Source organism: Schistosoma mansoni, chromosome 1 (genome assembly GCF_000237925.1).
Source record: "Schistosoma mansoni strain Puerto Rico chromosome 1, complete genome".
Taxonomy (NCBI): domain Eukaryota; kingdom Metazoa; phylum Platyhelminthes; class Trematoda; order Strigeidida; family Schistosomatidae; genus Schistosoma; species Schistosoma mansoni.
Window position 1 is genome coordinate 41,636,341 of NC_031495.1, and position 16,753 is coordinate 41,653,093.

Sequence of the window (16,753 nt, forward strand, 5' to 3'; positions counted from 1 at the left end):
TTAAGGGGATAGGTAAATTAAGGTTGTTTGAAGATATATAGTCACATAATATGTCAATAGTCTTTTTTAAAGGTACATAGGTGTCAAATTGTTTTCACATTATTTTATCACTATTATCCTTGTCTATTCTTACCCCTATTTCCAGTCTAGTTGACCTTTTATTTTTATATATAAATGTTCTTAACAAGTATATGTGTGATCAGATTGTTCGAAATGTATAATGTCGATGTCAAACAAGTTAAAAGCAACGCAACAGTTGATATTACACGTCACAGCTATGTGAGGTTTGGTTCAATCTCTCTTGAAATAATAGATAGATATAAAAGTAGAAAATTCTCGTACATTTAAGTTATTAGGTTTCAAAATAGCACAGCAATTGATGACACACTGAAATAAATATGGAGAATGAGAATTATCAAGAAAAAATTTTAGGAACTGTCTTAATCTTTAAGAGCACATTTAATAAGTCTGTACCTTCCTACATAACTCATACTAATAATTAACAACCTTATAAACTAATGTACTATTGTAATTTACTCATCCTTGCCCATCCGGTTGTAATTCAGTTGACCATGTGCTTGAGAATAGTTTAATATATATTATGTATATGGTTTAGGTCTAGGTTTCAAGGTGGGGATTCCCATTCAGTTTTCTGTATTGTCTTGTCTATAGCCTAATTAGATCACTTTTAATGCCGTTAAAATTAATCTATGAAAATAATACCTCAATATTAACCAACTTCTCATGTATTATCACAAATAGTAAAGTATAGCCTTTAAGCAGTAAAGATTATCGTTTAGGAAAAATAATTTATCTATACCATTGTTTAACACATGAAGTATTTTGGTTTTGTTATTTAGTTTGACCAGATTGTAATTTGTTGCGCTTTTTTCATATTATTCAATTCTGTTAAATCTTCATTAAAAGCTAATATTGTTAATTTGGTTGTATCCTTAAATAAATTAGTTTGACCTTTCATACATTCTGGTAATTTAATATGGTCAGATTCATTATTTCTACTATAAACTAGAAATATACTTAAACATTTTATTGTATAAGTAGTTCGTTTCATATTGGATGATGGTTCAATTAACAATGTTTGTTTACCAATCCAAAAGTTGAAATTTGACCAATTTCTCAATGATAAATAATGTTTCTTACCACTAGTTAATATTTGATCACCAAATTGTACAAAATTATATTTAGTTAATGTTTTCATTGACCATGGCCATGAATATTTTAAGCGTTTTAGTGAAAACCATGAATTTACTTGTGCACCATATGTATCAAATATTAAACAACATTTCAAATGACCGATTCGATCAAATAATTCAATCTTAATATTTTGGAAACCGAAAAATAAATTTGATGTTAAAAAATGATTGGTATTTTGTGTATGATAATGTGTTTTGGGTTTATACCAATTGTTTAATAACTGATTACGATACCAACAATGGCATAGGATGTTATGTTTTAATGGAAATGCACTAGGTGGACTGGCTATTTCTTGATACCATAATTTGCTAAAAGATATATTGATGCCTGTATCAAGGATGAATAATAATTTGTTAGTCTGTGGTAATAAAATGCCATCAATTTTACTAGGCATTAAGCTATATGGTATAACATAAATACGTAGTTCATCAGCTTCATATAGTGTAAATAAGTAATTTGAGAATTTTGGTGGTAAGTGATAATTTAAACTATCTTCTTTACGTGAATTTATCGGTAATGTGTAAAAAAATTTTGGATAATCATGATAATTACTGATGTTTGGGAAATTATTATATTTCGAATTGGTTGCATTATTCCATTCACATTGGGAAATCGCTGATTTAGAACTGTCAACAATTAATATATAACCTCGTAGGAATTCACAATCTATTCGTTCACTCTTCAACTTTTCAACTGTATTATAATCAACGGATGATAAGAGGACAATATAATTTGGATCGAAAACTACGGAGAATGCTTCATTGCTAGAAAAAACATTTGTGTAAGAATACGAAAAAAAGCGATGTTAAATTTTATGTTGCTACCTATATTCTGAAAAAATGCTGTTAACCTACTTTTTGCCTATATGTTTTATATCCAGTTTCAGATGAAGTTGAAGTAGAAATAAACTTCTGGTTACGTGATATTTAGGATGTCAATTAATTTACCAGCTAGTAGGTTAAATTGTGTCGGACTAAGTTTCTGATTGATGGTTGACAAACTTCTAGTCACATATGTTGTACGATTTAACTTGAGAGTTGTGAAAATTTATTCCCGTATTACCTCGCTCGAAGTTTTCGAAATGCTATCGTTCGCGACACGTTAGTTCCTAGTTTCTACCATTTCCCCCACTTTCTGTTATATTATTAGTGTGATAGGGGATTTGAGATGCTTCAGGATTTATTATGTAATAGCTGTGTAAGTTCCGTTTTTTAACAGCTTGTCGGAAAAATCCAGGAAAACTCAAATTCGGGCAGCAGGATATGTAACAGTAAATTTTAGGCCTGAAAAAACCATTTGCTTGTATAGGAGTTAGCCTAGGAAATCGTTTAGTCACATCTAGGTTTATGACAATTTGCCTCCTGATTTCAGTTTCGGATCTTAAATATATTCAATTTCATCATTACTCTAGTGATCGCCAACAATAATTGTTTTTAATAACTTTATTGAAAACAGCTGGTACGTTATTAGATAAGTACTGGCGGATTTTTTTCTGGAATCTAACTGTGTGACTCAAAGCCCGGTTCAAACTCGTGGTGATTTAGGATTATGAAGTCATCACCACCAATAAAGTTACAGGTTTGACTTTAAATGGATTGATTAGGCTTTTCCTCTTAATGTTCAAATAAATAAAAATGTGTTTATTATTTATTAATAAGTAACATTTGTTAGTAGTGATTTAATATAGACTCTAACTTAGTTACTACTATCAACCATCAAAGAAGAGTGACAAAACTGTATTAAAGGCCGTATTGGGATATATATATATATATATATATATATATATATATATATCGAAAAGCCCATTTGTTCACCAAACCTCGTTCTCAAGCCAATTCTTGCATCGAATTTAGCAATAAACTTCACTTGACTTTGACACCCCCTTCCTTAGTGGAATTAGTCTATAGATTAACGCATTCGTGTGTTGCAACATTAATGTACTTGATTCACTGTTGGCACATGAGCTCCAACTTCTCACGTTGTGGTTTGCCTAGCCGAATGAAAAAAAACAGTTTGGCTTAAAGGTTCTTCAAATAATAGGTTATCATCGCCTCCTATTCTTGATTGTATTCTTTCACGGTTATAAGTGAGATACTATATGAATATGAGGTAAAAAAAGAGATTAATCATTTGACTTCTGCATATCAACAGATAAACAGATCATGATTTAGTTACGAGTGTTCAAGTCATCGCACTGTATAATTCCGTAATTTTCCGTCTATGTAGATAAAAGTTTTAGTCATATTGATAATAATACATATAAAGATCAGGAATGACTTCACGAATTCGATTCATACTAAATAAGTTATTGAAGACGTGCTAATTAATGTATGTTATTTTTTTCGAAATTTCATAACTGAACCACTTCTGTGAAAAATACAAATATAAACCATATATATTCAAAAGATTATTGTAACCAAAAAGATTAATACCTTGTGAGGATGAATTTAGCCTTTTCCAAAAGTTCATATTCATTCCAAGGATATGAAGTTTTTAAAAACAATTTATTGAACCATGTATACTTATCTGAGTATTGTGCATTGAATCTTAGTTGAACAACTGGATTATTATTAGACCATAATTCAAATAGTACGTATTTATATGATCCACTATACCACTGGTCAAATAAATCATGCTTATACCAACCATTTGATCTCTTACTACTTATATCCGTGTCGCCAGTAGTATGATCAGCTGTCATTTCATTAGAAGCTGTATTTTTATTTGAAATGCTTGTAATATTTCTGCTAGAAAAGTACATTTTATTTATTGATAACCCAGAATGAGATTTCATTGAAAACATTAGAATTGCTCCATTGTGCATAGCAGAATCTTCCCAATCTGTAGCTTGAAAAGGTGTTTTATAAGTTGAATGATAAATTCCATCTTTATACTGTTTACTAGTTTGTGAATTATTGTTATCATTAATTAGAGGTGATTTATTTTCCCAATACCTTTCGTTTATCGATGTTAAATTTTCTCTTTTTCTGGATGTAGTTACTTCTGGGTAAGCATATTGTGAACTATTTAATGAATAACTTATACTGGCTGGCTGTTTAAATGTAATCGAAATAAAAAAACGGAAGTTATGACCTAAAAGTATTATATGTCATGAAGTACTTGATTAATTACGATAAAATTTAAAATGACTAAAAATATTTTAATCTGTTTGGTATTAGTAAGTAGTCTACAATATTACATCAAGTTGTATCAGTATTGACAAAATATATGTTAAAACCAAGGACTTATGATTGTCTGTTTTATACCCCTGCATTAAAGTTTGACAGAATTGACTTCAATACAGCTTTTAAAACGTATAGAAATTGTCAAGGGAGAATTCTTAGGTTCATAGAAGCCTTGACTATTCGTAAATTCAAACCCATCCCCCTCACATGTATAAAAAACAAACTATCGTAACCTTGAGTTTACCCTGGTAATCCTTCTGTCATTTTATGGCCTAGAGTAATGCAATGATTTCCTATTCTTTCCATACTATGTTAATTTTCGCTCTCCTCTATTTCTTTGTTTACATGAACCTTCCTTCAATTGACCTTTATTAATTTTCATATGAAATGTCTTGACAAGTACATATGTGACCAGATTGTTCGAAACATATGGCGCGAATACATCACATTTTTCAGATCAACTCCGCCTTCTCATTGCTTCATCGAAAATGTTTAGTTCCCATTACATACATAAATGTGATTTCTATGAGAAATTACCAAATTATACTAATTTCACTAAAATAATTTTGTAGAAATATATTATTTTAAAAGAAATCCTGAGTATTACGAAGTCAGTTTGATTTCAGATGTTTTTTAAGCAAATTCTCGACATGAAATGGTAATACAATTAAAAGACGTCTGAAATATCTATTCACAAATATATCAAATTGATAAGGCCGAATAAATTAAACGATTAAATAATCCTTTAGATTTCATTCTGAACAACGAATCAGTCTGATCAGCAATTCTGTGATGACATAGCTCATAGGTTATATAATTACTGAGGATTTAAGTGGACTTTATAAATATGTATATTGAAAGTAGAGTAAAATTCCAACATGAGAAAGGAATAAAATTTATTTTTATCTTTCTATATTCACAATTGATTGATCACTGGGTGGTGATCAATGTCATGCGTGTCAAGTCCTTCTTAGTGCTGATCGAATGCTATCGATCAAGTTGCAATGGGGCCACTAGTCTAGGTGGCTCGACACTGTGTGCACTATGTTGAGGTAAGATGGTGGTTAGAGGTGGTCTGTATTGTTCGTAATAGAAAATACATGAGACTTCAAACCAATAAACAAACATTTTGTACAGAATTTAAATATTGAAAACTTACTTTCAGTAATTCAATGGAATTATAATTATTATTACTAGAATTTTCATGGACTCCTGAAGTTGAATAATTTCTTTGAAGAGTTTGTTCAATTAATTTTAATAATATATTTGCCATTTTATTTAATTTCATTTCACAATTATTTTCAGTTCTATTGTTTAAATTAGATTGATTCATCATTATTGAGTAGTTTGTAATTGGGTTTTTTTGCATCATTTGATGAATATCATCAGATTTTGAATATGAAGGTAAAATAAGAGATGACTGATATCTTCTTCTGTTAAATTTTTTGTCCTGTGATTTATGTTGAAGGGATCTATAGTAATTTAGTGGAAGCGTAGAAGTGATGGTTGGAGCTGTGGTAGTAACTGTATTGATAAGGTTCATATTTGTCAAACCAATTTTCTTCCTACTTTCATTATCTCTTAGTAAATACAGTAATTCTGTAAGCTTTACGTTTAATGATTCATCATTTGTCCTGCTTTTGTAGTTTGGTACACTAACTGGACGTACCGGAGGTTGTTCTCCTTCATTATAATCACCATAATCGTAATAATATTCGTAATCATTGTAGGAATATCGATTTCTTGGTTGTGTCGTACCAGAACGTCTCTTTTGATATGCATATTGATACCAGGGATTTACAGCGACTGTTTGTCCATTCACTTTTTCAATGGGCTTTCTTAAAGATAGTGATCTTCTAATTTCACTACAATATCTTGGAACTGATAAAAACAAATTTATTGAACGAAATCAATATTTTCTTCATCTAGCCATTGAGAAAATAAAATTCTAATCAAGATAAAAAGTCTCAATAGAAGAAAACATTTTTCTCTTAATTTTGCCTACAAAACTCATGACATCAAATAAAGATGGACATATTGAACGTAAAGGAATGACTCAGTGTTCTCTATGAAACCTGAACACTCTTGATGCAATCCCGTGTGAAGTCGAAAGAAACTCACTGCCTAGAAGTTCATAGTTGGGACAAAACAGATTTTCAGTTCTCTCAAATGTTCAGTGGTCCTCCAGCTGTAGTCATTCTATAATAAGAACTAGCTATATATTTAGTAAGTATATGTAATCAGATAATCATTGTAAGTAGAGAATAATACGAAAATCTTCCACATTAATAATAACATGTATTCCATGACTGTTGATATTTTTTTGTATTATAGACTTTAAAACACTGTAAGATTTGGGATGAAGAACAAGTATTAACAGACTGCAAAGTAGAACTTCTGATGAAGATACCAAAGAAAGGTGATCTCAGCAAGTTTGATATAGGGGCATCACTCTTCTCTCAATACCAGGAAAAGTCTTCAACAGGGTATTGCTAAACAGAATGAAGGATTCCGTAGACGCCCAACTTCGAAACCAACAGGCTGGATTCCGTAAGGATCAATCGTGTACAGACCGAATCGCAACTCTACGGATCATCGTGGAACAATCAATTGAATGAAATTAACAACTCTATATCAACTTCATTGACTACGAGAAAGCATTTGATAGCATGGACAGGACAACACTATGGAGGCTTCTTCGACACTACGGCGTGCCTGAGAAGATAGTCAATATCATACGGATTTCCTATGATGGATTAAACTGCAAAATCGTGCATGGAGGACAACCCATTAACTCGTTTGAGGTAAAGACCGATGTCAGGCAAGGTTGCTTACTCTCACCCTTTCTCTTTCTCCTGGTGACCGACTGGAATATGAAGACGTCAACATGTGGAGGGAAGCACGGGATACAGTGGACAGCTTGACGATTTAGACTTCGCGGATGATCTGGCTCTTCTATCACACACGCAACAAAAAATTCAGGAGAAGACGACCAGTGTAGCAGCAGCCTCAGCAGCAGTAGGTCTCAATATACACAAAGTAAAAAGCAATATCCTCCGATACAACAGAGCATGCACCAATCGAATTACACTTGACGGAGAAGCTCTGGAGGATGTAAAAACCTTTACATATCTGGGTAGCATCATTGATGAACACGGTGGATATGATGCAGATGTGAGGGCGAGGATCGGCTAAGTAACAGCAACATACCCGCAACTGAAGAACATCTGAAACTCAAAATAACTGTCAACCAATACCAAAGTCAGAATTTCAATACAAATGTCAAGACAGTTCTACAATGTAGGACGGAAACTTGGAGAACTACAAAAGCTATCATCCAGAAGATACAGGTGTCTATTAACAGTCGTCTACGCTAAATACTTCGGATTCGTTGACTAAACACTATCAGCAACAACATACTGTGGGAGACAACAAACCAGATTCCATCCAGTGAAGGAAGAAATCAGAAAGAAGCGCTGGAAGTGGATAGGGCACACATTGAGGAAAGCACCCAAATGCGTCACAAGGCAAGCCCTCGCATGGAGTCCTGAAGGCCACAGGAGAAGAGGAAGACCGAAGAACACATTACGCCGAGAAATAGAGACAGACATGAGAAAAATGAACAAACATTGGATAGAACCAGAAAGAAAGGCCCAGGACAGAATGGGTTGGAGAATGCTGGTCGGAGGCCTATGCTCCATTGTGGGTAACAGGTGTAAGTAAGTAAGTAATAAATCGTTAGAAAGGCATTTAGATTACCAGTTGAATTTCTGTTTTCATTCCTAAACATAACACTCAAATTAAATAAATGTGACATAAAACACAGCTAAAATAATTTTAAACTCTTTTTCCATTAAAAAAAGGTGATAAATATTATTTTATTTAAAAAAATATAATCAGATTAAAATTCTTACTTTTCATGGGGCAAATTACCTCAGTAGGATCGAAAAATTTTAAATCTAATTCTTTGTAACCATTAAATTCATTTAGTGTAAAAGCATATTGTGAAGGTTTAGCTAATTTACGTACTCCTGGTTGATTAGCACCTGGAATTCCTATGCTGAACGCATAATTTACACGACTATGTAATTCTTGTATAATTTCGTCCGATTTAGTGATAATCTGTTTATCTTTATGCTGTATTTCCTCTGGAATATTTCCATTTGTAAGTAGAATAAGCATTCGTGTAATATTTTGTGTATCAGCATTATTTGTTGAAATGAATCCAAAATTTAGAATGTTTAAAATTGCATGGGTTATATCTGCTTTCATTAAATTTTTATCAGGCTGTTTCATATTATGTATTGCCATTAATAAACTAGGCAAATTTACAGAATGTTCTGGTTTAACTGCAAAATGTATTTGATCCGTAAATAAGATGACAGAAATTAGTACACCGTCACTTTTGATAGATAACTAAAATAATTTAAATAAAATGAAATAATTTAAGACTGGAGAAAAGTTTGTAGAAAAACTAGAAAATCGAGTTGTTTTGTTTGATTAAAAAATGACTAAAATGAAACATTGAAATAATAATTCCATTTTTGAATCGAAGTATTATTATATAAAATAGTCTTGACTTGGACTAAAGTCAGCTGGCGAACCGCTGCAAACAAAATAGGACCGGGAATCTACTTCATCCTACTTTGAGACTCTTCAGCAGTAGACGACAATGACACCACCAGGAATCAAACCCAGATGATTTTAATCTGTAGTGAGAAATGTCTGTAAATAGAACTGATCTATGATAATAACCTATCTAATAATTTGCTCGGTAGTAAATAACTTTCAGGTAAATTCTTTGGAAAAATCATAATCGGTGTGGGGGGTAGGGGTCACGCAGATAACACCAATGACATTTGATTTTCATTAGTCTTTACTACGGACTGACTAAAATAGGAGCTGTAGACTACTAGATGGTAACTCAAAAGCTTCAAGGTGGCGCGATTATTCTGAGATCTAATTGCTCGTTGATAAGGAGTTATGAGCTAGTACGAAACACTTATCTTATGCTCTTTAATCTTCATTATTGTTTCAATCTTCGTCAATTCACGATGAGAATTATCCCACAATTGTTATTATTTTCACAAACAAAACAAATTAACTGGACGAGTTACATTAGTTTCTGTCTGATAAAGTTTATTCCTTTAGAATTAGAAATTTAATCCGTTCAGTCACTTCATTTTTCAGAATTCAGTTAAGTCGACTGAATATCTATCGCAAAAGTTTCTAAATTTTTAATTAAAAAGTGGTGAAAATGAATTAATGTTGAAGTTTTAAAATGTTTATAAGCTTTAAATTTATTAGTAGATTGATATAAAGCTAATAAAAACTAGGGATTGACCACACTACATAAGCAGGATCTAAGAAATTAAATATAGTTTCACTGATCATATAAAATTTCCATCAATGACTCTATTTCAATGACTAAGTGAAAGTTAATTAAAGTTAATAAAGATTACTGCTTTGTATAGCTATATTCGTAGATAGTGCATCGACGCTCATATTTTACAGTGGTACATTTAACTAGCAGTGTAAGAATTTACAAAACACATCACTTCTTATATCTTCTAGTAAATGATATAAATTGTATAGTTTTACCTTCAACACTTGAGTGGAAGGATAAAAGAACAAAAACTTCTACATCAAGGTTTTTCAGCTTATAGTAAATTGAAATTGGATAAATTAGTTTTACGGAAATACAATAACGATGATTTTTCCAAATTAACATACAGTAACCGTTACCCATCTGTAAATTATCCAAACGTCGTACAGTTTCCATGAGTATCATAAATCATTTAATGACTTTTTTATGTTACGGCACATCACATAACTCAAAATCAGTAACAGTGACAACGATAGATTTTTTCATTGTCTTCTCCCTCTTGATATTGAGTTTTAATGTTAAACCATGATTTTCATTGTTCAATTTTATTTGGTTTATTTAAAACTATGTATCGTATGCATGGATTTTACTAATACTACTGCTACTAAAACTAATTATTATAATCATTATTTCAACTTATTTTTTCTTCAGTCTCGTGAAATTGTTCTAGACGTACAGATGTAAACTACACCATCTTGTGCTGATGAACTACCTTGTCATTTCCTAAATTCCTTATGATTGATTGACTATTATATATCAGTGGGTATTTGCGGCTTTTTTCCAAAATCTATCTTGTGCATTGAGATATGAAGTAATAAACAATGACAATTGGTAGTTTTTCTTTATCCTCAGAGCTCTACCAGTCCGAATTAGTCAATAATGAGTTAATATTCTAACAAATGGATGAAGTACTGTAACGGATATGATAAAATTCAATGAACAGGAGAAAATACTGCAGACATTTAACTTCAGCATAATTTAACCGTAAAACTCAACAGACCAATATGGAGATGTTGATCTTTCCTAGAACAAATTTATTTACCTTTTTAGCAAAATCACTCAAATAATCTTTCACATAGAATTCAAATGAAAATTCGTCAATTACTTTAGTTCCATCCAAAAGAAAAACAATATCAGCTTTGATCGACTGAAGACATTCTGTAAATAAATAAGGAGTAAATAAAATGAACTATTAGTAAGTTGGTTAAAGCAAAGTAGTATTCTACTTTCATTGTTTTGTTGATCTAAAGTTTTCATTGATATGATGATATCTAGAGAAACAATAAAAGTTTCATAATCAAATTGTTCGACTCACAGGACACACATTCAATGAGCAGATAAGTGGAGGTGAAAAATCTTGGTGAAATGATATAATTGGTATTAATATTGATTACTGACAATTTGTTATAATTTATGTGTCCATGTTTAAAACTTACTATGATTTGTTATAATAAACAATGGTGTAAAACAGTTAATTGTCATCCATACACTAATGGATTGACCTAATTAGCTTCTGATTATTCTAGGTAGTTGGAGAAATATTTATCTTTAGTATTGATATAACAGTTAAATGTCACGTTTTAGGGTACTACTTCTATTCAGTAAAGAATAAACTTAGTGAATATTGTTTGATGTCTATTTTTAATGTCCGAACCGCCGTTTTCATCTAAAAATTTAACATATTTACTAATTTAATTACCCTCAAACATAATATACTGTTCATTTTTTTCTACTTATTTAAATGATTGTTAATGTAAAAAAAGTCAACTGGGTGTTTTGCTCCATAATTGTAAGCATTGTGTACTTAAACTGTAATAAATAAACATTTATATGAAGTTTCTGTAGTGTAATCACGTAAAGTCTTTCGAAGATTATTCACTTCTTTCATCATGGCTCTTACAGATTCTGCTCAAAACAATGTCTGCAGCAATTAACTTCATTTTATTTTCCTTCAGTTAATAAGTATTAATAAAACTCACGATGTATTTATTCTTCGATAAATGTATAATTAAATCTGCAAAACACCAATCTGTTTGATGTTTACATGTTAAGGTTGACTCAAATCAATATTGTTATGATGTAGTAATGCCATATGACTGACATGTAACTATAATATTTCTTGCTTATAGAATGCTCTAAATGCTCTGATGTTCCTGTTGACATAAAAGTTCTCTTGAACTGTAAGGACTTTAACATTACTCACGTGTAGTTTGTCAACAGTCTAAGTGTCATTATGTATTAATCACCATGTTGTGAACAGAACACTGGTTGGGTACAATCGAATGTATTTAAGCAAGAATTACGGACTATCTCAGTAAATTCTGATTACCAAACAATGAACAGTCAATTTGCAAATTAACAACCAATTGTTTCAATCTTCACTGTTTCTTCTCTTATTCCATTGCTCATGCATTTTCCAGACGATTGCGCTTCATTTCCGTTCTTTTCTCATCGGTCTTCTGCCAAAATACATTCTATGTCTGACCCACACCATATACTACTTATATGGATATAAGTAGACCACACCACACTCGTCCCCCCTTTAAAGCATTCGTTCATGCGGTGGTTCTGCTCGCCATGCCACTATCTTCTTTCACCGCAGTCTGTGCCAAACTCTCCGTCAGAATGTCGAGTCTGCGGCGCGCTGACCTCCATAGCTCCGTCGACCTGCCGGGGCACCAACATCCGCATCCACCCGGCATCTGGGACGTTCAACACCCGTACTCCACCGGCCTGCTGAGCCATCTACATCCGATGTCCGCCCAGCAGCCGCACGTCCCATTGCTCCTCTCCGTCGACAGCACCCGCTACAGCCAACGCCGCCCCGCCAGAACACTCCACTCGACGCCAACTCTCCGCACCAGACTGCCCCAACTAGCACCTCAACTCCAGACCCGCAGCGGCGTCCGCAGAACAGCACCCTTCCTCCTCCTGGTTGGCAGCGATACCAAATGTTGTGAATGAGAACACAGGTGAGGACAACCAACTACATATTTAGCACAAATTACAACGTTACTTGGTAAAATACGAAAAACCATGCTATGATACACTATTTGCAAAATGTTCTTCAATTGCTTCAGGCTTCATTGTTCCTGGATTTCCACACAAATTGCTTTTTATTTCTGTTCTTCTCTTCTTGATCTTCTCAATCTTCTGCTGTCAGATATTCTATTCCTTACTCACCATATATACTACTTATGTCGATATCAGTAGCTCATACCACAACCACTTTATCTACATACATTCATCCAGTCATGTAAAGATTCAAAAACAGTTTATTCAGATTATAATAGTAAATTGTTATCATTTACCCATCATTCATTCAGGAAAAAAGTTTACTTACCGTTTGATAGTGGTTTCATTCTCAATTATTATTACAAACAACAGTGCATTAATTTACTGGTTCAGTAGATTCATGTTTCTTCATATTTTTCATTGATTGATATGAAAACGTTCTTATCATGTGTAGTGATCCAACTTCTAGATCTTTTACCTTTCATAAAACTTATCAAGATTATGTTGTTTGTAAAGGCTACAAAGACTTCACACCTGAACCATCCAGTTACGAGATAAAAACATTTTTTAAAAATACTTAGTTTTTTTTTATTATTTATATATTGGATTTGATCACTTTAAAATGAAGCAAGTGCTTACAGCTCATCAATCGGTGGTAATTTCAATACTTTGGAGTTAATGCTACTCAAACTTACTCTATGAAGAAAGATATAGAACATTATTAATAGCGTTCTGGTATGAGACAGCTATAGTTAATATAGGTCACTGACTATTTGGGATTGATTGTTTATGCTACAAGAAAATTTCGATCCTTCGAGCGTTACTGGCCAATTTATCTTCGAGGAAATATGCTTGCCAATCTCTAATCAGGTTAGAATCAGTCATAAATTTTCTTATGTTTATTGTGAGTTAGTTTGTAGGAAAGATAAGAGTATCAGTATCGTTTTTTCTACAAACAATGGATATTCATTTTAATAATATCACCGTTATACATCATTAATTCGTAGGAAGCCCAACTGTTTTTTATTCAGAACTTGATCAGATAAGATAACAGTTCAGTTTAACAGCTAAATACACATTAACTTACAAAATATACGATTACTATTAAAACTAATTAAATACCTATGAAAAATGCAACTCATTTGATTAGAAAAGAAAGTATAGAATAATTTTGTCAATCCAAAGCTCAGTAAAATTTTATTTAAAAAATCTAAATATCAATGAATATTATCTTAGAAAATAAAATTTCTACTGTGCACGAGATCAATAGGTCCTGAGTTCGAATTCCGCGGGCTGGGATCGTGGATGTGAACTGTTGAGGAATCCTACACTAGGACAAAACGGCCATCCAGTGTTTCCAGGTTTTCCATGGTGGTCTACCTTCAATTGACTCATGAACTCAACTATTAAAATACATTTTCAATTGTTCTAATATTTAAATTATACAAAATTAAGAGATATTTATCACTTACCTTGATTCTGTATTATAAAAGATTGTAATAGATGAGGAAATATACTCCAAACTAAGATTTTGAACCATAACATTACTTGTTTGTTTAACCTATTCAGTTTAAAATAAATTAGTTTTACAAGAAACTAATAACATTATAACTGTTAATAAATAAATATTAATTTAATCTGATTGGTTAAATTTTCATTTTTTAGGAAATAAAAACAAAACTTTTTCAATAATACTGGCTTTTTTAAAAAAAAAATGAAATATTTATCTGTATTTATGTATAGACTGAGTATTATGTAATATCTCAATGTAATTTATTTACTGTGTTGATTGAATTTAAAACAAAAACACGTTTTCTGTAAACGAACAAGGAGAAAGAAACAAAACAAACAAACATAAATTTTGTTTTTTAATCAAAAATGATTTATCATTAGTTCAATTAATAAATCATTTTTGGGGGGTGAGGGTTTGTAGCTTATTTAGTCTACTTTAAATATGTTTGCTGACAAACATATGAATATAAATTGATTAATATAGTAAAGTATAACGTAATCATTTATATGATGACATTTGTGCTAAATTAAAGGTTTTGTTTTTTTTCAACACGACTAAGCTTGGGTATATAATATATTCTAATTGGTGATTGATTTGAGCCTCGTTTAAAATCTAATTTTTCGAAAATTCTTTGAAGAAACTAGAGTTTTCACTCTGAACATTAAGACTAAGCCAAGAAATATAACAAGAAATAAGTGAGGCAGAAAGACACTTGACTCGGTAAATTAAGGATCTTTCTCAGCTCATCACAAAATAACAAAGGGCTTTAAGGAAGCTGAGAGCTATTGAAAACTCAGTCATAATTTCAGCTGAAAAAAGGAGCTCTAGAGTAAATCTGTATTGAAAATATAACATTCAGAAGTTTGTGAAGTTACTTGAACATAAAAAATCACTAAACCAGAGAAAAGGAAATCTTATTCAAAAACTAGATAACCGAACAATAGGACCCATCAGTTTCGTCGCAGTTAGATAATTAATTTAAGAGAATCAATGGCGAACAAAGTCTAACTGGCCTGTTTTTTCTAGGTTTTATAGTAGATTGAAAATGAACAAACCTTTTAATTGGTTTGATTTGGTCAATGCTAAATTGGTAAAATTATTTCTACAGTATCAAATATTTGGCAGCAAACATATGTGTTAACTTAGTATTATTGATATGCCACATGTATGATGCAAGTTTATCAACCATATTCTTAACATGAGATATTGAAATAGACTCGAATAATCAAATTAAATGAAATAGTCTATAAAACCCGTCAATTTTAAGGAGACATTACTTTTCTAGTATGAAATAAATTGTGTGAATGTTCACTGACAATAATGATAAAAATGGGATTTATAGATATTCTTCCGTTTGAAGTGAGCGTTTAGCACATACTGATATCATTTAGAAATTTAAGGGTTACTGACCTCTCCGCCTGTAGCTCTTCTAGGGTAACTGTCGATTTCAAGCCCGAGTAAAAGAGTAGGGTTGGACACTGGATCAGCAACCCCATCCCGCAGAAAAAACCGTGATAAAAAACGCTAACCGAGATAAACAATTAAACTACTTAAACTTTGCCTAGGGAGTTAAAGGTTATTTATTAAGGAGAACTAGAAGAGTCTCATGGTGAAAGCCGAGAATCTTCGAACGTCTCAGGATCGATCCCTCTTCTGACAACCACAGCAAAAATTTTTATATGTACATGAAATGTCCGGACAATATGGGAAACCGGAAGGACCAGCGAAATAGCAACGGAAATAAGGAGATACGACACAGCGGTTCTCGAAACCAGAGAAACCGATTGGACCCAAGCTGCACGGCAAAGGTTAGGTACGGGAGAGATGCTGCTGTACTCTGATCACGAGGAAGAAAATGCTCCGCACACGCAGGAAGTTGCTATGATGCTGTCCACAGAGGCACGAAATGCACTTATAGGATGGGAATCTCATGGATCCAGGATCATCAAAGCGTTCCTAAAAACAAAGAAGGAGGGTATCACAATGAATGTTACCCAGTGTTATGCGTTCATCAATGACAACAATGAAGATCAGTTTTACGAGAGACTGCAACCCATCATAACGAAGTTATCAGGAAATGATTTGACCATCCTGATGGGAGATCTAGACGCCAAAATCGGAACGTACAACACCGGGTATCAAGATATCATGGGACGACATGGATTGTCTGGGAGAGAGGAACTAGAATGGTGACAGGTTAACAAATTGAAGTGCAGTCGACAAAATAGTTGGAGGCGGCACTGTATTCTCACGCAGAAGCATACCCAAAGCTACATGGGTCTCACCGGATCACACTACTCAGAACGAGATCGATCATATTCGCATCACCAAACATTAAGGTCAACGAAAGACGTGAGAACCAGAGGAGGAGGAGCTGAAACTGCTCTAGACCGATACCTGATGGTTGCTAAGACAAAAATGAAGCTAAAGAAGAACTGA

At 32.5% G+C, this 16,753-nt stretch overlaps 1 protein-coding gene across 1 annotated transcript; it reads right to left on the minus strand.

Annotated features, from left to right (window-relative positions):
* Positions 1–856: 856 nt before the first annotated feature.
* Positions 857–8,696, minus strand: Smp_144510 (hypothetical protein; the record flags this gene model as incomplete). The annotated part of the gene is made up of 4 exons (XM_018794461.1): positions 857–1,979; positions 3,648–4,062; positions 5,970–6,281; positions 8,315–8,696. 4 exons carry the CDS (start codon positions 8,694–8,696, stop codon positions 857–859), a joined length of 2,232 nt encoding a protein of 743 aa, XP_018648872.1.
* Positions 8,697–16,753: the final 8,057 nt, after the last annotated feature.